The sequence below is a fragment of the Perna viridis genome, chromosome 6 (assembly GCF_037379345.1).
Source record: "Perna viridis isolate PV_CMFRI_1.1 ecotype Kerala chromosome 6, ASM3737934v1, whole genome shotgun sequence".
Lineage (NCBI taxonomy): Eukaryota > Metazoa > Mollusca > Bivalvia > Mytilida > Mytilidae > Perna > Perna viridis.
The window spans coordinates 19657536-19683315 of record NC_142450.1 but is presented as its reverse complement, the minus strand read 5'-3'; the positions used below and the strand labels follow the sequence as shown (position 1 = coordinate 19683315).

The 25780-nt window shown below is 33.6% G+C and overlaps 1 protein-coding gene and 1 long non-coding RNA gene across 5 annotated transcripts in view; both read right to left on the bottom strand.

The window, feature by feature from the left end:
- Window positions 1-516: 516 nt before the first annotated feature.
- The window catches only part of LOC148613980 (beta-1,4-galactosyltransferase 5-like), a 93425-nt gene continuing 68161 nt past the window's right edge, over window positions 517-25780 (bottom strand). For all 4 annotated transcript variants that reach the window (XM_088587678.1, XM_088587676.1, XM_088587675.1 and 1 more), the window contains exons 2-9: window positions 16003-16076; window positions 12856-13087; window positions 10279-10508; window positions 5688-5875; window positions 4725-4847; window positions 3409-3504; window positions 2253-2391; window positions 517-1148 (exon numbers count right to left, since the gene is read on the bottom strand). In XM_088587678.1, coding sequence (XP_088443804.1) covers window positions 1110-1148; window positions 2253-2391; window positions 3409-3504; window positions 4725-4847; window positions 5688-5875; window positions 10279-10508; window positions 12856-13087; window positions 16003-16041 — 1086 coding nt within the window. In that variant the 5' untranslated portion in view covers window positions 16042-16076 and the 3' untranslated portion in view covers window positions 517-1109. The remainder of the gene's footprint in view (window positions 1149-2252; window positions 2392-3408; window positions 3505-4724; window positions 4848-5687; window positions 5876-10278; window positions 10509-12855; window positions 13088-16002; window positions 16077-25780) is intronic.
- LOC148613986 (uncharacterized) lies at window positions 20617-24168 on the bottom strand. Its single transcript, XR_015923177.1, has 2 exons — window positions 22881-24168; window positions 20617-21815 (listed from the first exon to the last, which is right to left on the bottom strand). It is a non-coding gene; the product is annotated as an uncharacterized LOC148613986 (long non-coding RNA).

Genomic DNA, 25780 nt, shown 5'->3' with positions numbered 1-25780 from the left:
TAATTAATGCTCTAAGTATTTAATTCATTTCATTCCATTGTTTTGATCTGGTCTTAAAATATGCAAATAAATTAATAAATATGTTTAAACTAACGTCATCAAAGTCATGCTTGATTAAATCGTGCATCCTCATTTTTCTATACAGAACACACACACACACACACACACACACACACACACACACACACACACACACACACACACACACACACACATATATATATATATATATAATTGTAAAGTTGCTTTCTAATAAGTGTTCAAGTAATTCTTTTGGAATCTCGAAATTTTTTACTTGGTTTCGACTTCCAGAAGGCAAGTATTTCAGATGTAATTTCATCATTTCCGACCTATCTTTTACACCTAACTGTTCTATTCGAGAAATAGATAGATGTCCAATAATGTCGGGTGTTATTTTTTCCTTTAGAAATGATTCTACAAGATTCTCGAAGCCTAATTCTTGCAAAATTTCTTCGATTTTTTTTACAATGTGCTGTACAAAATTGATCATGTTTAAAAATTCCAAACATTTAAGCCTTACATTTAGATAATTAAAGCCTTTTCACAGCATATAATGAAGTTCGAACAGCATATAACGTCGTATAAACAGCATATAAAGAAGAGTGCTGATGTAGAAAAATACACCGCATATATAAATAAAACCACTGCATATTAAGGGCAAACCAAGGCATATAAAGATGACACCACCGCATATAACGGTAAACCCACCGAATATAAAGGTAAAACAACCGCATATCAAGATAAAACAACCGCATATCAAGATAATACAACCGCATATAAATAAGAAAGTATCGAATATAAAGAAAACAGCACCGCGTATAAATACAATCGACCAGTTAAGACAGTTATGGCGTTCCATACTGAAAGAAAAGTTTTGTTGTTGACGACGCATAGATGGAGGTACGAAGTCCTATTACACCGCCACTTTAAGCTAAGTCATATATTTATTTGGTCAAATAATCTGCATTATAATTTGCAAGGTGACATGTTCAACACTGGTATCCGTTTTATTTACGGTCATTAGATAAGCCTTCTTGATTTTTCGTCCTTCGTTATCATGTCATTACTCAGTTTTTGTCTTTCGTTTTTTACCGTTTTCTTGACTTAAGCATAATTCTCTTAATGCCCTGAAAAAAAAGCATGAAGAAATAGGATTAAGATTTTAATAATATAAAAGGTGAAATTCGATCGTGTCCTTAAAAAGTAAATTAATAACAAATTAGTGGTTCTAGTGACGGTGGAAAATGGGAGGGGATCCAGGCTATTATTTGCTCTAGGCAATTATTTATTCAAATTCCCATGCTTATTTTTGCAAGAAATTATCAAATTTTCCAACCAAAATAGTGGGTCTCAAACCCCGAAACACCTACCCCCTCCCTCGGGTCCGCCATTAGTGATTCCAAGTGTTGTCAGAATAATATAAATAATATACATATGGCATCAATACTGAGTGATGAAGTATGGACAGATCGATTTATAATAATAGACCGTTCTTGTTAATATGAGTTTCAATCTGGACATTCATCGCCAACTAGATCACTAACTTACCACAGGAAGTTAAACGGGTATTTAAACCTATTGCACCATTATTCATTAAATGTTTTTTATAACAATCAATTTCAAAGAAAAAGAAATTAAAAAAAAACTTCTATTAATTCACTGTTTGTAACCGATTACAGCCACAGTTGTTAGGTACAATGTCCTGTCTTTAACAAAATTCTTTATTTAACCACAAAATATTAAAAATTAAAAATTGATGCAGTTGAAATGTCTTCATATATAGTAATAGCTACAACGATTTTTTAATATTTACCATATTATACAAAATACATTACCCATTCCCATGATCAAATAACCATTCGATACATAATTCAAATTGATTTTTTATTCTTTTAAATCAAATTTTAAATTAAATCTTATTTTGATTAATTAAAACACATTTTACGGGTAACAGGAATTTTCATTACTTATATCAAATCCCCTACACCATTCTCTTCGTACACTCACCACTTTCCCAATTCCTTTTACCCTAATCCATTCTCCTAATGCACTCACTACTGTCCCCATTTCCTATCTGCAAACACCATTCTTAATTCCCATTCCTTTTCATATACGACATTCTCCTTTCTAATTTCCCTAAATCCATTTATCTTTCTGTGCCATATCCCTCTTTCCCATACACCAAAGAACGAGAAGAATTTGATTTAAGCACAAGGTCTGTATATATTTACCTCTTTGACCGTATTTACGTCAATATGGGCATATATCCATGAGTAAAGTTTTTTCTGAGACTTTTTTATCAAGGTATAATCCAGATTGTTCAAACCGTCCTTATCATAAAGTCTGTAAGACGTTCGCAAAATGTCAAATCTGAAATTCAAATAACATTGTATTACAGTGTAACCTGTTTGAATCGAACCCAATTTGGACTGTAGTGTGTGTTCGCTTTAGACATGCGGTTTGTTTACCTAGGTTAAAAATACATTCAAACTGGTGTAATGCAACTTCCAAACGTTTCTGCTTTAGGCAAGTTTTCGGTTTATTCAGGGTATGGCTTACACAGGTTTTACTGAACAACGAACACTGCTTAGTTATACAATATATATTCTATCAAAAGTGGTGAAAGTTCAAAAGATTGATTGATTGATTGTTGGGGTTTAACGTCCATGCAGCAATATTTCAGCTATATTCAGACGATGAACATGAAATGGATGACAAAATGAACATGAAATGATGAAATGAAAAAAAGGATGGGGCACAAGGATAATAGGGTCGACAAATTTTGATTGCCACAAGATAAAAGGAAGGGATGGGCAATTTAGCCTCCTGTGGTGGAGCGCAAAGGTTCCTACTCCTATCGAATACCACAGCAGAGTTCTTTAACGTGCGAGGAACGTGGCATATTTCCCAACACGGTTTTCCGTATTATAGCCTGACAACACCAGCATGTAACACACCAGGGGTAACCCATTCCACCACCTGGGGCACACATCCCAATTGCTCTGTGGGCAGAGCGCCTAGCCCCCGGCTAGGTTTCTGAGCACTATTTAGTCGCCTTTTTCGACAAGCTTAGCGCTGCTGCAGGCCTATTCTTTTAACATATGGACCTGCACCGGGTAAAATTCAAAAGAAAAAGAGTAATGTAATGCATGGAATCCTTTCACTCTACACAGAATCAAATTAGTGACTTCCAACATCGTAAGGTACAAAAGGCACAACGATATTTACAAGCACTACGTAACTGCTAAGCATGGTATACATGTAAGTCCTACGGAGGATGTCGTTTCTAGTGTTTGCAAGTGGGTTAAGGACTGACTGACAGTTACATCATATTCTTTTAGAACTTGTTGACGAGAAGATATAATTTAGAAATTTATATATTTTTACCTGTTATTCTTTTTATTGGCTTGCTTGTGTTTGACACTACCGCAATGCCCATGTTGCTCAAATGGTCGAGTTAATGACATGTTTTTGTTACGTATTCTGTAAGAAGAGATTAATGTAATATTGGTTTACAGGAAAGAAATCAGTTAGGTCAAAAGATTCTACTCACTAAAAATTCAGTGTTTCAATCATTGTTCTTTTATAAACCATTTTTCCATTAAAAGTTTTCTTTGTTTTTTAACCATTCCCACTCTACTACAATTTCAGGAGTACTCATATTTCGTGTTCTATATTTAATTTTTTTAGTCATTATCTTCATTTCTGCCCCTTGATGCAGCTCTAATTTGCATAAAGGGGCGGTGTAAAGTACTGAGTTTGGCCTCAATTTCTTAAATAACGAAATTCGTTAACTTTACCTAAAAATCACTGTAGATTTTTTTTTTGGTTCAATTTTCTATCAATACACTTTATGAATCTTGAATATCGTAAGTATTTGGTTCTACTACTGATGAGAGGGTACTCCTTGGAACACGTGTAAAGTGTACCGATTCCGAAGTTTGCAATGTTTAAATGATTAGTATTTTTTTTCTGACGCAGCCGGTATAGTTTCGCTTTTTACACTTTGATCTCAAAGACCCTTGTCTGTGAAATCGCAAGTCACATGGCCGCAATTCTGTTTCCCGATTGGCCAAATACTGATAACTCAGTGGCATTCAAAAACAGCATCGGAAATTGAAATTGGGTGCCATGGGTTATTTCCTGAATGAAATGTAGAAAGTTATAAGTAAAAAAGAACAAATTTTACTTTGTCGGCTATCCTTTTTAAAAGATAGTACTTGTTGTTTTTAGAAGCCAATGGATCAACAATACTGGTGGTGGATAAAAGGTCCTCTTGGGTTTTTATAAACAGAGTCAAACGTATCTGATCTAGACTACTAATCGCAGTAGATCAAAATTCGAAACCCCAAAATTCCTTGTATTAAATATAGAACACATTCATTGAAGACCCGTGGCGTTGAGCTGACATTTTTCATCCCGGTGGGGTTGTTGTCTCTTTGACAAGTCATATTCACCACATCCATTCTCATTATATACATGGATAGAACTCATCTTGATATTTTTTGTTTTGAATACTTATTTTTAAATCTTGATGTTCCTACGCATTTTGTTCTGATGCTGCCGATGAGAGGCTGCTTCTTCGAACACTTATACTGCATACCGAAATTTGCTATATTTTATATATGATTTTTTTTGTATGCCAAAGAAACATGTACTGAAAGATTGTTTTCATCGAATATATGTACACAGTTACCTCATACCTACTATACAGATCATCATCTTCACCGCCCCAACCGAAAAACTGGTTAGAAAAACCATTTATCGTTTTAAACTGTTCCGACGTGAATGATGTGACGCCACCAGCAAAAACATCATAGGGTAACCTGTCAAAAGTTAGAGGTGTAAGAAAGTTAGTTAGTACAAAATTAACAATAAATCATATGAGAATTTAAGAATTATCTGTATCGTGTGACTGGTCCATTGCAAGAGAAAAAAAACAAGCATTCTGAGAGAGGTGCATGACAATATAAAGCGCCTATCGCCCAAAACTTCCAAAAGACCAAATATATTCTGGTGCAAAAACTACAGTAATTTGGCCAATATTTCTGAACAAAACTTGCCTTTGTTTATACAGGTGCTGACTTTTTTCTAAAGTGAAACCTGTTAAAACCGTAACCCTTTCAGTCTAAAATTGGTTCGGTTTACCACGGTTCAAAACACAATTAATAATACAATGTGTGGCCATGAGTTGACATTTTTCATCCCGGACGGATTGTTGTCTCTTTGTCACATATATATTCATTCTGTTAAAATTAAATTGATATATAAAGCGGTATTAGTCTGGATTATTCGGGGTTATTTCAAGACAGGTTTCACTGTACACATGTATCTATAGTCTAAAAACTTCAATCTTTGTGATTTATAGAAGTTACTTTTTATATTGATACAATACATCAACATTCCGATATCGTATTGTGAAGGGTACGAGAATGAAAAAAAAATGAGGTAAGTCGACTCACCACCTTGGTAGAGTGCGAACAGTAAAAAGGAACTTGTTCTGTCTGACACATGACTGTATTTTTAACTTCAATTGAGCAGGCCTTGGGTAGGCCGGCAAAATCCCTCAGAAGCATTCTAGTCTTGCTTCTAGGTGAGTAACTTTTTCATATAATTCATCTTTACGTCAGTTTAAATCACTGATAAACATCTTAATAGTTTCTTACTTGTATGCAAACTGTTCTACTTTGACAGCCATGTGGATCGGATTATTTGCGCATGTGTAATAGTTCCTGTCGTCTTCCGGTAATATGTCTAAATCGTGTATCACTATACAGTCGTAATTTAGCTCACTCATTGCCTCTTTATAACCTATATTCGCCAACATGCCTCTGTTAAAAGGGGCACCTGTCGTCTGAAATTTGGAATTTTGTTAGTAGAAATAAAAAAAAATTTGTTATGTTTTGGTACTTATTCTTCTATAATATTTATATTGTGAATAATTTGAAGATTTCATTGGATAATGCTTTTATTTATGTACAATTTCTTATGATTCGGTGATAAAGAACACGATTACTCGTATACACATGTACGACTTCTTTATATTAATTGTCACGTGACATGTATTTCGCGGGAAGTCTATCCCAATTGTTTCACCTACTAGCCCACAACTGACCAGGCAACACAATTTATTTTCACTGTAGATTGCCATATAGAACTTACCTGATTTTTTTTTTTTTTTCATTTTACGTGTATATATATGTATCTACTAAATTAATTTGATATGTTGGCAGAATGGGGTCGTGTAAAATATGTATATGTCGTTCCCTAAACATAACTTCTTGTTCCCAAAATTTATGTCATTCCACAAGATAATTATATCGTTCCCTCAAGGTATAATGTCGTTCCCACGAATATTCCAAAAAAATATTTATCTGCCACCGTAATCTAAAGCCTGATTATCACGCCCTCTATTCATGAAAATTTAATTAACACGGAAGTAGACGCGCAGTCACCATCTTTAAACTCTAATATATCGGCAAGTTTTATTTTCAATCGAAAAACCTTTCAATTCCAACTTCCATAAAGATCTCGCAGAAAAAAAAACACACCCCTTATTTTATTTTGTATCGACGATATTACATTTCTTGTGCAGTCGTATTTTAATATGAAGACTGAACGCATATACGAAATATAAAAGTCAATTACTGTTGATGAAATTAAAGTGCAGTTAAAAACTTTGAAGTGTGGGAAAGCCCCTGGTCCAGACAACGTTTGTAATGAATATATTATTTATGGCGGAAAACGAGTATTAGCACACGTCTGTAAACTGTATAACATGATTATGACTTCTGAATGCATACCTGCTTCATTTCGTCACGGTACTATAATAAGTCTGTACGAAATACAATGCTTTGAAAAGTAATGTGTTACTGTTTACTTCTAAGAGACATCTGCGGAAAAGTAATTTAGATTTTCAATTTGGTAATCAAACTATTAACAGGATAGACAAAATCACATATGCTGGAACTCTCATAGACTATCATGCCCGGACGTTTGATAGAACTGATAATGCTTGTAAAAAACTGAAACGTTACTTGCACTCACTACACACAGTAGGTGTAAACTCGAATGGCATGTCACCGGTGGCAATACCGTTGTATGGAAACGTGTAATTCTACATACAGCCCTTTACGGATGTGAACTTTGGGGTCAGTTGAACAAAAAACCGAAACACCTATGTGGGAACAGACTCAAAGATACTTTACTCGTTCTATATTGTTTTGTCAAACGTTCACTGCTTTATCTTTAAGTGACTTAGGACTGTGGTCTATAGAGGGATTGATAGACAAGTTTAAAATGTTATTCTTTGGTCGGTCGTGTAGAGCGTCGGTAACGACAACTCATAAACAGTTATTTAACCTAAGGCTTGCAAATATAATTTATGGCAAACTTGACAAATCATCTTTGACTTACGATCTCGTTCGAACTTTATTCGAATATGATATGTCATCATTCCTTGAGCACTTCATTGAAGAAACTTTCATTCCGGACAAGAGACTCTGGTTAAAAGTCGTAAGTCAAACAATAACTATTTATGAAGAAAACAAATGGAAATTATTGGTACAACAACGACCTGACCTTTGGCGATATTTCAAAATCCACCATTCTTTAACAGAACACAGATTTGTTAGACTTTGTTCCAAGCACCATTGCAAACGCAATGAACTTATGGCGTTAACTTATCTAGGGTCTCTAGCTATTATAAGTGGACAATGCTCTCTTTGTGACCGATTTACTGACGACATAGTCAAACATTCCATACTTCATTGTGAATCGCTTATGAATGATAGAAACTCAATGTTCTACGGCATTGTGGACTTACTTCCAGTACACTATTCACTTAAATTATTTAACCAAGAGGATGATGACACTCTTATAGCATTCCTTGGTGGCATTACCGAATTTGCTAATGAACTAGACTGACATATGGTACCAGCTAATGCTATCTGTCGCAGGTCAGATAAATAAATTGTACACTAACTTCAGGAAAGTTATTTTTGAGTTAAGATTCAATACTAGTATTTAACATTCAATTACATGTAAGTGTATCTTACTCAATATATGCTACCTAAAATTTTGTATTATCTATTCTTTTTTAATACAGTATTATTTACATGGTATAAAAGGTATTGCATCAGTTTGTGTATTTAATTATGTGTGTATAGTTTTCTATTTTGTCAAGTGATTTTTGTATTATATTTGTGATTTTTTTTCTTGTGTTATGAATCTTAATCTTTTGGAGGAAATAAAGAAAATCAATCAATCAATCAATCATGGAATGTGTTGTTAAGCATTAACAAGTACTATCTTTAAAAACATTTTTGTCAAACCATACCCTATTAACTAAATAAGTAAAGGTACCATACCCTATTAACTAAATAAGTAAACGTATCATGCTTTGTTACCATGTTTGAAAAAAATGCTGAAAAAAGCATATATTATGACTGCTGTAAGTTCAGAAGAGTACCTAAGGCATTGTAAAATGATAGAAATGACTTTAAAGTATTTTAGAACCTCTTGAAAAAATTTGGGCAGGGGTCCCCCCTATGCCCTTTTATTCCACCAGGTCTGAGGGGGCATTAGAGCAGTATACATTTGCAGAACGATCTTTCGTCATCACCATTCAACTTAAAACGCCTAATTTCCTAAAGATGGAATTTGAGCAACTGGTAAAAATGGTCGTAAAATGGCAGCCATTTCGAAAGTGGCCGCCTAAAAAATCATTTCAACACTGCCAGTCAACTCGGAATATCTTGTTTATCTTATGACCTCTATGTTCTATTTTTAGTAACGACGGCCACGTTTTTGAATGATCAGTTTGTAGAGGAAACCCTAAAAAATTATGCCAACTTTTATCACTTTTTGTTGCAATCGGTTTTAGAGCGTACATCTGTTCTGTTTCAGAAGCCATAAATCCTACAACAGGCAACAAATCATTTTGAAAATTTCGCAAAGGTACATTTCCTGATGGTGAACGTGTAATAACACTCCATCGGAATTTTGCTTAATTCAACCTTTTTGAGTTATTTGCAAATAACCTGTATTTCGACCTCTTTATTCTATTTTTAGTAACAGCGGCCATGTTTTTTCATCAATCAAAAATCCAAACGGTCATTTTGTGCAGGATACCCTAAAAACAGTAATACCAACTTTCATTAATTTATGTGCAGTAGATTCTGAGGAGAAGACTTTTGAAAATTAATAACTTCAAAAACAACAAAAAATATCAAAAAAGGGCAATAACTCCAACATGAGTTAACAGATTTTCACCAGAATTTGACCAGAGATAGATCTCATCCCGCTGAACACTTTTATCCATGTCAGATTTTGGTTAAACCTAACCGCTTTTGGGATATGTGCAAAAATTTGCTGTATGAGGCCTATGTTCTATTTCAGTAACGGCGGCGGTGTGTTTTTCACCGATCGAAAATCTTCACAGTCATTTTGTTCAGGATACCCTAAAGACAATAATACCAACTTTCATCGAATTCTGTATAATAGTTTCAGAGGAGAATATTTTGTGAGTAATAATATCAAAAACAGCAAAAAATGTCGAAAAAGGGCAATAACTAAAACATGGGTCAACAGGTTTTCACCAAAATTAAAGCAGAAATGGTTCTCATCATGGTAAACACGTTTACCCCGTGTCAGAATTTGGTTAAATCTAACGGCTTTGGAGACATATGCAAAAAGATCTGCTGTCTGACCCCTATCTTCTTTTTTTAGGAAAGGCCTCCATGTTTTTTTAACAGATCAAAAATTCTGACGGGCATTTTGTGCAAAATACTCTAAGGAACAATCATTTAAAGTTTCATCTAAATCCATTCTGTAGTTGCAGAGAAGATGTTTGAAGAATTGTAAACAACGACGACGACAGAAGACGGGCGCCAAGTGATGGCAATAGCTCACATGGCCTATGGCCACGTGTGTTAAAAATCGGATATGTAGTGTGATTTCATTAGTCATCCACCAAATGCCAAGCAATGAACAATTAAAATTCTACAGTTTTCCACACAGTCTTCAATTATGGGCAAAACCCATACCATAATGCAAGCTGTAAAAGGCCAAAAAATAAATGAAGTAAAACTATTCATAAAAGACGAAAATCGACCTAATGTAGTTTTCCTTTCCTTTTTCGTCTACCCCGAATAAGACAATTTATGAGCCGCCTTGGTCCATGCTCCCAGTTTTTAATAGAGTCCCGGTTGCTTATTTACTTTTGTTTCTTTGTTTGCAATATATTTTTAATAGTACCTGTTCTACAATGTAAATACCGAATTCTTGCTTCTGTCTGCAGATCCGAGGTATAACATTATTGAGAAAGATCTTTAATTGTGGTTCTCTGTCCCGATATGGCACAATAATGGCGACCTTTTTGTTTGGTATACAATTAAAGGGTGCAAAATGTCCTCCCTCTATAAATGGGTAGACTCGATTCAATGTTTCTAAGTCATACTCTGTCCTATTTAAAGGCTCTCGTCCATCTGAAAAAAAAATATCATATGCATAACAAGATAGAGGCAACACATTCGCCATGTCGATGAACATACAGCCATTTTGATGGTACGAAAGACTCACCAGAAATTTCATCAAGGCCATAAGCACTATACTAAAATACCATTCATTTTCTAAGGGGAGATGGTATTGGGGCCAATCTTTGCTATCAATCACAAGCTATCGAACAATCACCTTTCACGTCATGGATTGATTTTTTTCAAGTTATTTTGCACTGAAAATGTAACTTTTGGTCGGAAAATTACACACGTATAACATGAAATCATGATGTTTTCTGTCCCGCTTACGTGTTTTTTTTATGTAAACTTAAAACTAAAGGGAAACAACTCGTATATATCCCATCATTTACCAGTACTTTAATGTATCCCATTAATGGTTCTGATGTTGAAGATAAAGTGGGACATCCGAATTATGACAATATAATTTTCCTTACATTTTCATTTTTCTGATTTGCATTGTTTAACAGATACATATAATGCGCATTAAATACAGGTCAAATGTGAATTAAAATCCACAAACATGCAAGCATAATGATTGTTTGTTTGTTTGTTGGGGTTTAACGTCCGAGCAGCAATATTTCAGCTATATTCAGACAATGAACATGAAATGAAAAAAAGAAAGGATGGGTCACAAGGATAATAGAGTCGACAAATTTTGATTGCCACTGGAAAAAGGGGGGATGGGTAAGGTCGGGCAATTTAGCCTCCTATGGCGGAGCGCAAAGGTTCCTACTCCTATCGAATACCACAGCAGGGTTCTTTACCGTGCGAGGAACGTGACATCTTTCCCAACACGGTGCACCACTATGGTTTGCGGTCAGGTTTTCCGTATTATAGCCTGACAACCCCAGCATGTAACACGCCAGGGGTACCCCATTCCACCACCTGGGGCACACATCCCAGTTGCTCTGTGGGCAGAGCGCCTAGCCCCCGGCTAGGTTTCTGAGCACTATTTAGTCGCCTTATACGACAAGCTTAGCGCTGCTGCAGGCCTATTCTTTTAACACCCAGACCTGCAAGCATAATAAAGGTGCTATGGCGATTGCAGAATGCGCATTATCCATTTTAAATTTGTGATACGCTTTCAAATTACCATTCAAATTCAGATTCCACAGTCCTGAACAATATTGCCAACAAACTGCATGAGATCATGGAAATCGATACAAAAAAGATAGCTCTTAGAAACGAAATAAGCGTTTGTGGCTTATTCGGGTCAGAGGTCAAAATGTCAAAAAAATGCAAAAATTATGAGCAAGGCTTCTTTATTAAGCCGGCACACATTTAATAATATGAAACCAACAGCATTATCTACTTAAGCACAAAGTAAGCCAGAATATATCATTCAATGAACAAATATATACAGCCCCGCCTTTTCGGCGGTAAACATCCAACATTGGAATCGAAAAAATCAGAAAAAGATAATGTGAAAGAAACTAGCTTTTTTTCTATGATGCGATCCCCCTCAAAGAAACCATTTTTTTTTTAAAATCACCAAAGCATATTTTTCGTTTTATCGTGCAGTATGAGATGTTGACGAACATATATTGTATACAAGTTAGACTGCCATAAACAACGTATTGACCACCATCATATACCAAATCCCATCAGGGATGCATAATGATGATGATTACATTCTCTGTGCATATCATTAAAATACGCTAAATTCATTGGATAATTGACTTTACACGTGCTGTTTCATGAGTCCATAAACATATCTTCGAACTATTTATATAGGCCACGCCCACAATTAAGTGGACATAACTTTTATTGACCACTGAGTATTGCCTATTTTCTATGTATATCTAAAATACTAAAGAAATAAAATAAGAAAAACATATGAAATGTGATTATAAGAGTTGGATGTTTCATTTTTGATGTTTCATTTGCGTATAAAAGCGTTGACCGGTCGCACATATTGGACATGAATGCTACAGTCAGTTTTAACACAAATATTCAATCCTTAATTAAACTATATATATAGCTACACCAAGGCAATGAATCTGTTTTGTTTTTTTAAGGAAAGAGTGTCGTAACTCGCATTATTTGTGCATTAATCAAGCTGTTTCTCGTTTTCTTATTCAGTATTCGAATCTAAGGCCTTGATATTCTTGAGTTAAAAGTGAACATTGATATGATTGACATATTTTAAAATTCAAAAGAGACAATTGCGTGGTAAATATTATTGCTTTATTCGTTTTTTTTCTAAATACGTGTACATTTCCAGTAAAAGAAATGGTCATTTTGTTTTGCATTGGAACGAGCTTCTTAATTAGTAAATAAATTAGTAACGGTATTATTTTGTCGTGCACATACTTACTAAGGTGTTCTGGTGGCCAACGACAAGGGGCTTTTGTAGGAAAATTTCTTCCAATCACTCGACCAAACGGTTTAAAATCAATACTCTTCAAAAGATTGGTGATATCTTTCATTTCCCACGTGATACTTGAAACAGAAGAGTAGAACCTCAAGTTCAAAATATATATCGTCGAAACCGAGGCTAGTAGTCCAATGAAAAGAAGATAATTCCAACTTGAAACTTCGCCTTCTGCCTGCAATAAAATAGCAAAAGTCATATCAACTGCACTGTAATACATTATTACATGTGTGTGTGTGTGTTTGTGTGTGTGTGTGATACTCTTTCGTTTGTAGCAAATTGCTATTTAAAATGGCAGCAGTGGAAGAAATTGGAAATAATGTGAGCAAGCTCAAGAAGAGAGTATCTCGATTTAAATTAAGTAAAATATCAGATGATAAAGCATTTTATATTATATGAATGCATGCCAAGGCAATATAAAAAAAAATTACGTTAACCCTAAAAATAATTTACCCTAAAGTTTTTTTTGTTTTGTTTTGTTTGTTTGTTTGTTTTTTGTCATTTTTGAATCAAGCACTGTTAATATCATATTGTTTCTCGCTAAGTGTCAATGTTAAAATAAATAGTAAAATAAAAAAAATTCCTACCGACCTGCCCTATTTTTTCGAAGGTGTAATAGGAAACATACATATCCATATTTTTTAATAATTTTTTTTTTTGACAAATGGTTATATCCCTCGTGCACATCTTATCATTTAACTTCATATAAAATTCAGTTGTATGGACAGGCAAATAAAATTGATGATACCATTTACATCGTAATTAGTTTGCGGGGATATGATAATACGATTCTATATGATCAGAAACAGTTGTTAAGGTCTTTCCCAAGCAAATTCCTTAAGGCTTAATTTCTGATGTGTGGCACTAGCGGCTTCAAGCACTAAAACAGCTGTCTTTGCAAAATATGAAAAATGTGATACACCCCCCCAAAAAAAGGCTACATATTTTCATTTTTGTAATCAAGTTGTTTTATGGGTCTATATTATGAAATGTGTAATTATTCATTCAAATCTGCCTGCTCATAGGGGATAATCAACATTGAAAATCCAGTAGATTCTATTGTATTTGAGCGTCATTTACAGAGTTATCTCCCTTACTTTTGAATTCTACAGTGCATTCTATACAATTTTTGACTTTTATAACCAAATGTTAATTTCTGTTTACTAAAGCATTTTAAACAAGATATCAAAAGTAAAAATATGTACCTTTCCAACCATGTATCACATTTTGCATGATTCTTTGCCGGAGTGCTACTTAAATTGATATGTAAAGTGGTGCTTGTTCATCCTTTGTCAATAATTTTGAGGGATTGTTTTGGTTATTATTTTTTTTTTAATTCAAGATCACACTCAAAACATGGAGGGTATAAAATATAGTGCGGTTTCTTTTTGTCTCTTTTTTGCGTTTTCTTTTTGTCTCTTTACAAACTAATGTTGGTCAAAAGAACATGACACTATAAGATGACAAACTTTTTTGTTAAGAGAATTTTCCTCAGAAAAAGGTTGGTTTGATGAGTGCAAAACGAAAGTGAAAGTAGAGAAAATGGCTATTTATAGTTCAAGACTACTTTTCTGTCCGATCTTCGTAGACTCACCCTACGTTTTAGCGGGAAATTAATTTTTCAAATGTCCTTAAAATGCTACATAAGTGAAAGTTTTATTAAATCAATATCATATTTAAATTCTGAAAATATGCACTTTAATATAGAAGTCTATGGGAATATTACATTAATGGAAGACGTTGTTTACACTGTAACAGTTGTAAAAACAGTCATCCCTGAGGTCGTAAAAGGTGAACAATAAATCATGATGCGAAAAAGTGATATGCTAATTAGACTGGAATTGTTTATCATTAGTTAGGGATACCTCGTGCATTTATGTATATATGTTACAGGGCAAAGTGGAATCCAGTAGGATCCGGAATCCTTCCAGGTTAAATTGGAACTCCAATTTCTCCTAACAAACATGGAGTGCCAATTTCCCTTGAATTTCAACCATTGTAAATTAGAATTCTGATTTTTCCTAGGAGAAATAATTCCAGTTTGCATTAGGGGGATTCTGGATCCTATTGGCTTCAAGTTTGAAAATATTTTATGTGCTTAGGACAATTTTCTTGTAAATTTGCCATTAATCATGATATTATAATTGTGCTATAGGTCGTGACAATAGCTCTTGTACACAACCGTACTTAAGTAGCTGTCTTTGTAAGAATCATGCAAAATCTGAAAGAAAGTGATACACCCCAAAAAAGGCTACATATTTTTATTTTTGTAATCAAGTTGTTTTATGGGTCTATATTATGAAATGTGTAATTATTCATTCAAGTCTGCCTGCTCTTAGGAGATAATCAACATTGAAAATCCAATAGACTCTATTGTATTTGAGTGTCATTTACAGAGTTATCGCCCTTAATTTTGAATTATACAGTGCATTCTATACAATTTTTATCTCCTATGAGCACAGGATGCATGAAAAACCAAATGTTAATTTTTGTTTACTAAAGCATTTTAAACAAAATATCAAAAATAAAAATAGGTAGGCTTTCCAACCATGTATCACATTTTGCATGATTCTTAGCTGGAGTGCTACTTAAATGTTTATTCAATTTTTGTTAATTCCCATTTTTTACCTAAGAATATGTTTTCTTTCGTAATTCTGTCTTAACATCCTTTAAAATTGCTATTTTTCCCGGTTTTATTTATAATTTTTACATTGAATTCTACCCATCCTTCTCATTTCTAATCTAATTTTACATAATTTTACATTTAGTACCCATAAATTGCCCATATCCAAATACAATCATAGCTCTTTTATTTGGAACATCACCAGTAGATGTGCTTAGTTTACTTTGATTTCTAACTTTTTTATTTTTTTTAAATATAAAATGCACATACAGTAAAATTAGCAGGGCCTAATCAAGAAATCATTGATGACAAGGAGAAGTATTAGTAAATTATGTTTAAATAGTAATATCAAAATTTTTGTTTATGTAATCTATCCTGTTACAGAAAAATTTGAGATCACAAATAAGAAGAAGTTTTTGCTCATTTATCCATCCATATCAGGCCCTGCATTAAGTATGTAGACTTACCCCACATTGCTTAAACAGTTCTTGAATTTTACATCTCATTTTGTCATTTAGTCACAAGATGTTATTCTCTGTATCTATCAAAAGACATAAGATTACTTTTCAATTATCTCGACCGGAGGAAAGTCGAAGCAAAATTAAATACAGGTGTGACAAAGAGTTTTTAGGGTGTACACAAAATCCATTTGATCGTGAATGCGGTTACCATGGTGTAACAAAGAATATGTAATTATTCTTATATTAAGTTGTATGCACTAATATCAAACAAATCAGACGAATATATGATAGTTAAGATATTGTCATTTTTACCTAGAGGTAACGGTTATTCAAATAAGTTATGTGAATATGTTATGATCAACTTTTGTGGTACATTTCTTAAACATTGTTGTATGTTAAATAAGATGAACTAATTATTCAAAATAGGACAAATGTTTGTAATGATGAGGGAAATTTACAGTGTAAATTAATGACTCAATTATCTCTGTCTAACTAGACCTTTCAATTTTAGGTTGATCTTTGCCCTAAGACCAACTTCTAAACAATGACGAAAATAAAGCCAGATTTGGAAATCAATAATAATTGTTTTTGCATATCAGTAATAAGTAAGTAGATTATTAATTAAAGTGACATGTGTAAATTCAACAGTTTAGCAATACTATTTAGTCAAAAAATTTACACCCGGCCTGTTTCTAATCTTAACGGGAGTATCCCACTTCGGAGTCGAGCTATGAATGAACGTTTTACTAAGGTTCAGATTAATGTAAGGTTTTTGCTCAAAAGTTCTAAGCTTTGGAAATTTAACAATATCATCTTTCCACAAAGGTCTATAATAACTATCTATACGTGTTTCGAGCCATGTCAAATCGGTAATTTCCTTACGCTAAAAAAAATTCAATCACGTCTACTTATTTAAGAATATTCTTCAGATCATCACACCAATTATTTCAGCATCTATCATAATCGTGAGTGAAATACTGTTTAGCCAATCAACTATCTTCAAACTTGATCAGTCTATTCCAGACAACGAACCATATTAGTCCAATGACGATAGTGACAAGGAATCCATCCAATCGCAAAAAATTGCGAGAAACGGTGGATATCTATCTGTGTACTCCAAGAAAATATCGTATTGCTCTATTTTGGATGTTTTCCAAGGCTTGGAATTTACGACTCCCCATGCTCCTGATGAATTATCTAGTATAAGTGCCACACAGGAATAAAGTAGTAATAATTCTATCATTCTTTTTCTTAAATGTTGAACAGCTGATATGTAGAAAACGGGCTGATTATCTGGCACTGACGGTGTCGTATAATATAAGTTCCGGCCCGTTAGCGGTTCCGGTGGGAATCTGTATTCTATAATAGAGGTTCCCCTTCACCATAATTCTGGTTCCCCTCGTATAAGTCAGGTTCCACCCCAAATATGTGTATATTATAAAGAAAAGAGTAATATTGGGGCCAGGAAATATTGAAGGTAGATTATCGTAATTGAAGATGACATGTTTTTTGTATTTTAACTTTGTTTATGTTAGATATAATGCATTTCAAAATTTTATAAATTAAATTAAAAAAGCAAAAATTAAATTTTGTTTTTCTCTCTCATGATTTGCACGTTTCTCCTATTAAGATTAGAAATTACGGGGTCCTCAAAAGTGTTTGATACGTTACTTTACGGGGGTCCTCAAAGGGGTTTGGTATTTCAACTTAACCTGCATATTTTACCTTTTTCAAAAAAAATGTTGGATGAAAAAAAATATGTTCTTGCATTAAAAATCATATATTAAAACAATTAAGATAACAAAAATATTTTTTCTCTTTTTAAAGTCAAATATTTTATTTGAAATTCGATACTTTTTTAGTTTTATTTTTTTTTTTTGCAATATAATTTTATCGAACAAATTTAAAAATAATTATGAAAATGTAGAACTGGTTATATTTTATTACAATTTGTTTTAAATATTAATTGCACTTGTTTCAATTATCATGATTTGAATGTGTACTAAGATAAGAGTGCCCGTCTACGTCCAATCATATTATATAGTAAGGAAGATAACTCACGTTGAAATACACACTGATCTATCAGAAATATGACTTTTTCAGCAGCAGTTTTCGTTTTGAAAGAATTATCAATATGAATAGCATGATTAACTAAATTATATCTTAGATCACTATAAGTATCACAGTTCAATAGAAAATGCATCTCATCTTCGACCACATTTGTACTAAAAGGACAAGTTCTTTCCATTAACGGTGTCGGTGATTTCATATATATCTCCCCGTTTCTACAGATAAAGGTAATTTAAAAGTGCCACATCTAAGTCTACATAGATGACTTCGTAAGTAACGCGGCATAGAATGTAAAACATACTGTGCGTATAATAAATCCCTTTTTTTTTAAATGTCTATAAAGCCTCAGCTTATTTCCATTGGTATTTGTCCCATCATTCCAAAGTTTAGTAAACCACAATTGTTCATGAAGTATACGGATTTTATGTCTTACTTCACTCATAAACATGTTTTTATTAATTCCAGCATCAAATAAATCATAAATGTTCTGTGGAAAGATCACGTAAAAGTTTTGTAACAAGACAAGTCAATGATCTACGTTTACGTTTAGAACATTGTTGAATTTTTGAAAGAATACTAGATTCATCAATATACTTCAGTTTATAAAAGTATCTAGTAACGTCAAGTCTCTGTTTAGCACGAAAAGACAGCCATCTTAAGTTACATTGGACTGCGATGTTACTTGTACATTTGTTTACACCAAGGAATATTTTAACTACGTCGTCATTAAGTATGGAGGCTGTGTCGCTTGGGGAATCGACTGCGAGGAAGAGACTGGTATCATCCCCAAGTAATCTGATGTTTGCATTTATATCAGTTACTATATCATTGATAACTAAGATAAATAACAGGAAACCAAGAATAGAACCCCGAGGAACTCCAGCGCCAATGGGTAACCATTCCGAAGAAGAACCATTTACGACTACCCTTTGAGACCTTACCTCTAGATAATTTTTGAACCAATTTAGAAGATTACCCTCACTTCCAGCCTGTTTTAATTTAAATAATAAACCCTTATGCCAGACCCTGTCGAAAGCTTTGCTAATATCGCAGAAGATCACTCTAATTTCTTTGCCGCTGTCCAATGCTTGCCCAAATTCGTTGGTCATGCTTATTAATTAATTAACCGCGGAGTCTCCTTTAGTAAAACCCGATTGTTTATTAGTTATGATATTGTTCTCAAGTAAATGATTATGTACATGTTAATAAACACAGCGCTCCATGACTTTAGAGATTACACTTAAGAGTGAAATAGGACGATAATTTTTGACATCATTGGAATTATTACTTTTAAATATGGGGGTTACATAAGACCCTTTCCATTTGTTAGGATATACTGCATTTTCTAGTGAAAAATTAGAGTCTATACAGTGGATATTTTAAAATTCCAGCTGATACTTTAAGCAGACGAGGGCTAATCAAATCTGGGCCAGCAGACTTCGATGGATTTAATATTTAAAGAACATCTTCTATTTCTGATTCCTGTAGAACTAAGTGGTCTAAACTGTTATTAAATAAATACGACTAAGAATTAGGAAGTGGAGCCTCGGTGTTATCAACGTTAGCCTGTATATATAAAAAATACTAAATATTTATTAAATTCGTTCGCTTTGGCGCATTCGTCAAAGATAAGATTATCATTGACTAAAAGCGGGGGAATGCTATTTTCATCATCTTTAATCCCTGTCAACTGTTTTGCAATTTTACACCTGTTCAAATTAGTAGTCGAGCAATTTTCATTAACAAGCTTTTTTATTAAATCATTATTATAATTATCTCTTGCTTTACGTATTAGGGCATTCACATCGTTTCGTATTTTCCTGATCTATCCTAGTGCGCAGATGTATGGAGACGTTTAGCTTTAGTATGTAGCCTATTTTTTCTCCTAATTTCTCGACGAATATGAGTTGTTAGCCAACGAGGACCCCCCACCCCCACCCCCCTTACGAAATGTCACTATTCTACTTGGTATAGATTTATCAGCAGCAAGTAAAATTGATATAATAAATGGTCTAAAGTAGTATAAAGAAACAAGTGCTGTTGCTGGGAATTTATCAAATGACAATTTTATAGCATGATGGAGTTGGCATGGTGGGGCGAAAATTGCTAGGAATCAAAATCATTCTGGTGTTCATCATTGATCCTTCACCTCATTTAAAGTGTCTGTACAAGTAAGAAAATTCTAGAAAAAGTTTTGCAACTTCATACTTAATGCTAATAACATAAGTAACTCCTATGTACTGACATATAAAAGCAAAACAGAAGCTGGGGAGAGGTGGGGTCAAACACCTAATACCCAAATTAGGTATTCTGCCTGCATGTTTTAACAGAAAATAAAGAATCATGCATAAATGTATATATCGAAAACAAAATGAAAAGCATTCATCATCATTTAGAATATTTTCCACAAAAAGCACTAATATATGGTACATCAGTCACCAAGAGCCAGTTGAGCATGAAGTTAGGGGAATTAACTCTGTATGCTTGATTGCAGTGACTCGGGACGTGTGCAGTCTCTTTTATTGATATGTGGCAAAGTAACTACAAACAAACTTTCAACAATTTAATAATAACAATAGCCAAAAGTAACCAAAATTTAAAATAAACTTTTAAGATTGTCACAGTTTCTTGTTCTGTAATATTAACTTTCAAATTTAAGAATGTCCAAATTCACTAAAGCCAAATTTGAATGAATTTTGATAAAGTCCAGAAGGTTAAGTTCTGATCCGGCGAGTACTGGAGTATGTTCCTTGGAAGTCTAATGAATAAGTAACGGTTACGGATGATTCGGAGTGACTGGAACTAGATGGCTCTGTAGGTTCTACTGTATTTCTTCTGTACTGTTGTTAACTTCACTGTTACTGTTTCTAACTATATTCTGTAGTTTACCCTATCATTCTGTTCGTTTACTTTCTTCAGTCTATTTATGGTCCAAAACTGACAACTGCTCAAGACTGGTATGTATTTAAGCAATATTAACATTTGTTCGAAAAATGCCAAATGCTAATTATGAGATATTAATTAAATGATGAAAAACATTTGTCACTCTAATTAAGCAATTGAACAATAATAATTAAAAGAGAGTAACTTTACTCCATCTGTGACATTTGACATATTAATCTCAAGTCTAATTCCTTAATTGCTTACAAAAATAATATAGACAAGAGGAATGGAAATGATTCATAAGATTTCTATAAAAGTGTTGCAAATTTGTGCAATGAGTTATGTACCTATGACACATCCATAAAACTGACATTAAATCTTTAACAATATCATGTGTATCCTTTAAGGGGAGATAATTTCTTAAGAATGGATTACAGAATTACAGCAGATTTGAATTTACATGAACAAGCTGCACAAGGTGTATCTCCCACTTACAACTTACTAAACTTCTTTATAATTAAAATGTCATGCCAATATCTCTCTGAGAAGAGAGTTTCACTTTTAATTTCCATAACATGATATACATGGACATGTACATTTATATAATACTGTTTGACAGTCTTAATTGCAGACATACATGTACTTTTATATATGTATCTGTAACTTATATGCAATATATATAAATTTCAAACATGTGAACATTTTGTACATTTGTATTTTTTAACAAAGTTGGTTATGTTTTGTCCAGTTTGTTTCAATATTCCCATCATAAGCTCCAGAATTCCAAATCTGTTCTTTTTCAATGGGAGGCTCTTAGCCTTTCAACACTTTCTACTCCCTCACAGGCTGCTAGAAGACTCATTTGCCTGCAATAAAAATGGACAAGCTCATTATCTTACATGTTTGTTTAAAAAATCTATTTCTCTTTTAAATTTTTAGCAATGCCCTTTAATGAATAAATCATATTACTCAGAATTTCAATGAATACTAGGAATCACCATTACATGTATGTACATGTACAAGTATAACAAGTAGGTACCTCATGAACATTTTTTATTGATGAATTGAATGATAGACCGGGAACTGAAATGATTCAATCACCTTCTAGCATTCCTTCATGCTTGTAATTCAAACTCATTTTCCTGCGAATGACATATTTAAGATAATTAAAATCACGAAGGATTTAATTCATTTCAACAACAAATATAAAATATATGGACATTTATATGTCCATAGTATCTACTTGTAAATTTGTATCTACTACAATGAAAGTGGAAAAAAACCACAAAAAAAACAAGAAAACAAAACCCTCCCGAAAAAAGTATTTGAATGTGAATACTGGTATACTCTACACAGAAAAATAGATATACATGCACTGTTACATTTTAAAAGCAACTCTGTAAATAAATATCAAAGTTATTTACAATTTTACAGACAGAGTAATTTTATGAATATGTTTGGATACTTTTTGTCTTATTTTCAAGAAACCAAAGCAGGGAACAAACTTTGCAAGGACCTGGCAGCCAATACTACTGACAATTATATTGGCCTCTAAAAGGAAGAAAATCTTTTATCAATTTTAAAATACATTTACAACTGCAAAATATATGGTTGGTATTTTTCCATGTTTGTTGTAAGTTGTACTTAATCCTTTTTGGCCATTGGGCGGCCAAATCAGAAAAACTGCCATGGACACTGAAACCCAAGACTGAAAAGGGATTAGGTTGTACTGTAAGGCAAAATGCAAAGAGTATTCACCACATTGGGAAGTAGGATTATTCCATGCTATTCATTACACTGTACCACACATTACATGCGCAATTACAAAATGTACATATGTGCTTTTTTTAGTAGTAATAGAAATGCTTTCGGCTATAACTTTTCTTATTGTTTAAAATAAAATAATGATTATATCAGTACATTTGGCTTACCTGTCTTTATTGAATCCATTACTGGCGTTAGAGTTTCCGTGATTCTATCCACATTCATCAATATACACCATTTCGGTCTATCCTTCACACACACATATACCGCAACATTAAAATAATTTTGTGCTGTGTTCTCTCAAGGCCTTTTAAGCATTGCTATAATTCATACTAAATGACAGTCTGTGTTGGGCTCAGGGCAAAATTTTTGAATGGTTTAGCTGTGTTTCATAACAATCCACGATCTCCACTACTCCAGCATTACCACTCATTCGATATTTGTTTATGACAAAGGTCGATACAGATCCTTCCGATATACAGATGCTCAAGTACAAATTTATCATTTTATTTAAGCCATATAAGTTTTATTGTTTCGTAGATTATGAACATTTTCCAAACAAACAAATGAGGAACAGAATGTAGGGGATGGGAACATCTAATTTTCGGACCAAGTCGGACCACAGTAATCTCGTCTCAAATATTGCTTTTATATAAAATATTGTTTTCCAACTTGTATTTAAATGCTATTCGGCGTTTCTCTGTTTTAGTTGACTTCCTTTAATGTATATGTTGTATCAAGATTGGCATAGCTATATATAACGTAAGAAAAAACTGCGTAACATATTTCGAATTTTTGCGAAAAATACCTCTTTTTCAAGTGCATAAAATGTTATGAAAATGTAAAAATCCCAGCTCGATTTCCAAATGGGTAATTTAAAGCAACACTGATCATTTAAAAGTAACTATAATTAATTTTAAGCGTTACTTCGGCTGTGACATACTTCCAAGTTACCCATATCCAAACAGAAAAAAAATCCTACAATATTCATTCAGCGTGCTAATTTTCAAAATAAACTATAAAACTGACTTTCTTTAACATAAAAGAGCCTTGTTTTTACACTTTCCAAAAATTATTTTGTATTCCACAATGTAACACTTTCATTTTTAACAATGAAAATAGTCTAAATTTAACGATGAAAAATGGTGGAAAATCAAAAAAAAAAAAAAAAAATTATGTCAATACTTAAAAATGAATGTTACTATAAATAGAACAATGTTTGACAAGTATAATTAGCATTTTTGGGAATCTTAACTTAATACCTTCCAATCCCAACACCGATTTTCAGTCAATGCAAAAATGACTTTTGGACACACAATAAGATTTTGCATGGTTTTCTCAAAGACAGCCTCTTAATGCGCACAGAACATGCATAATCATCATATGAAGACTTAACAGCGTTAAGAATCTTAAGATTTACACCATAATTTGAACCATAAACAATCGCGGTTAACATTTATATCAAACGCCTTCCTTAAATCAATAAAATAGGCGAACGCAGAGAGACGTGACAATTAATGATCATTCAATATTGTGTAAAACCATAAATGTGATCAAAATAGCTTACTTTACTACGAAATGCACATTGTTCATCAACAAATGACTCCGAATCTTACATATGTAACATATCAATACAGATATTATTCTTAACGACTTCTCACGGAATACTGTCAATACCGGCGGCTTTACGCAACTTCACACGTTTCACGGCTTCTTCAACTTCAGAGCGTGAAATAGGTTCATTCAAACATGAAAAATCCGATACAGTGTCTTCATTTGCAGAATCCTGCATATTTTGTCTTTTGATATTTTCCAAATGACAGTGTACTCGTGCAGGTCCGGGTGTTAAAAGAATAGGCCTGCAGCAGCGCTAAGCTTGTCGTGAAAGGCGACTAAATAGTGCTCAGAACCCTAGCCGGGGGGCTAGGGCGCTCTGCCCACAGAGCAACTGGGATGTGTGCCCTAGGTGGTGGAATGGGGTGCCTGCCCCTGGTGTGTGACACGCTGGGGTTGTAAGGCTATAATACGGAAAACCTGACCGCAAACCATAGTGGTGCACCGTGTTGGGAAAGATGCCACGTTCCTCACACGTTAAAGAACCCTGCTGTGGTATTCTCCCGGAGTAGGAACCATAGGGCTCCGCCACAGGAGGCCAAATTGCCCGACCTTACCACCTCTCCCTATTTCCAGTGGCAATCAAAATTTATCGACCCCTTTGCCCTTGTGTCCCATCCCTTTTTCATTTTATCATCATTTCATGTTCATTTTATCATCAATTTCATGTTCATCGTCTGAATATAGCTGAAATATTGCTGCTAGGGCGTTAAACCCCAACAAACAAACAAACAAAAATCCAAATGACAGTGTCGTCATACCTTAAATCGTCGGACACATCATTCAACAATCTTTGATAGTCTGATTTCCATCTATTTAATGCACTATCGCGGTCTGATATAATTTCACCGTTATCCTCTTTACTTCTAATGGTTTTGTGTGTTTTCTGTTATTAGAAATTCCAATTTTACCAATATGTTTCCAAAAGTCTCTAGAATTTGGTTTTTCTAGTTGATCAAGTAAATACTGTCTTCTAAATTTTCGTAAATGTTGGTCAAAATCATCACGCGCAAAGCAGTATTTTTGTTTCAGGTTAGGCTTATAATTGTTCGTATGCTGAATACATTTTAACCACAGTTTTTCTTTACTATTTGCAGCATCCCATTTATCTTGTAACACGTCATTCCAGTAAAGCTTATACATAAATTTAGTTTTATTGTTCGTGGTATGAGAAGTTTTGAACTTTTCACTGTTAGTCCAGCTAAATCCATTTCATTCATTAGAAAGTTTACAAATGTATCATACGCTTTATTTACACTTTTATTTACTGAGAGTTCATTTTCAGTGCGGTGTATAGTATCTTGAATTTTCATAATGCACGATTCAGAATTCAAAAAGTCTGCTGATAATTTTGAAGTATCAAATCCAACATGTCCATCATTTTCAATGTTAGTTGCTTCTTCGGGAAGATCAACGTGCAGAAGAGATAATTTCTTTTCAAGAAGAGAATTGT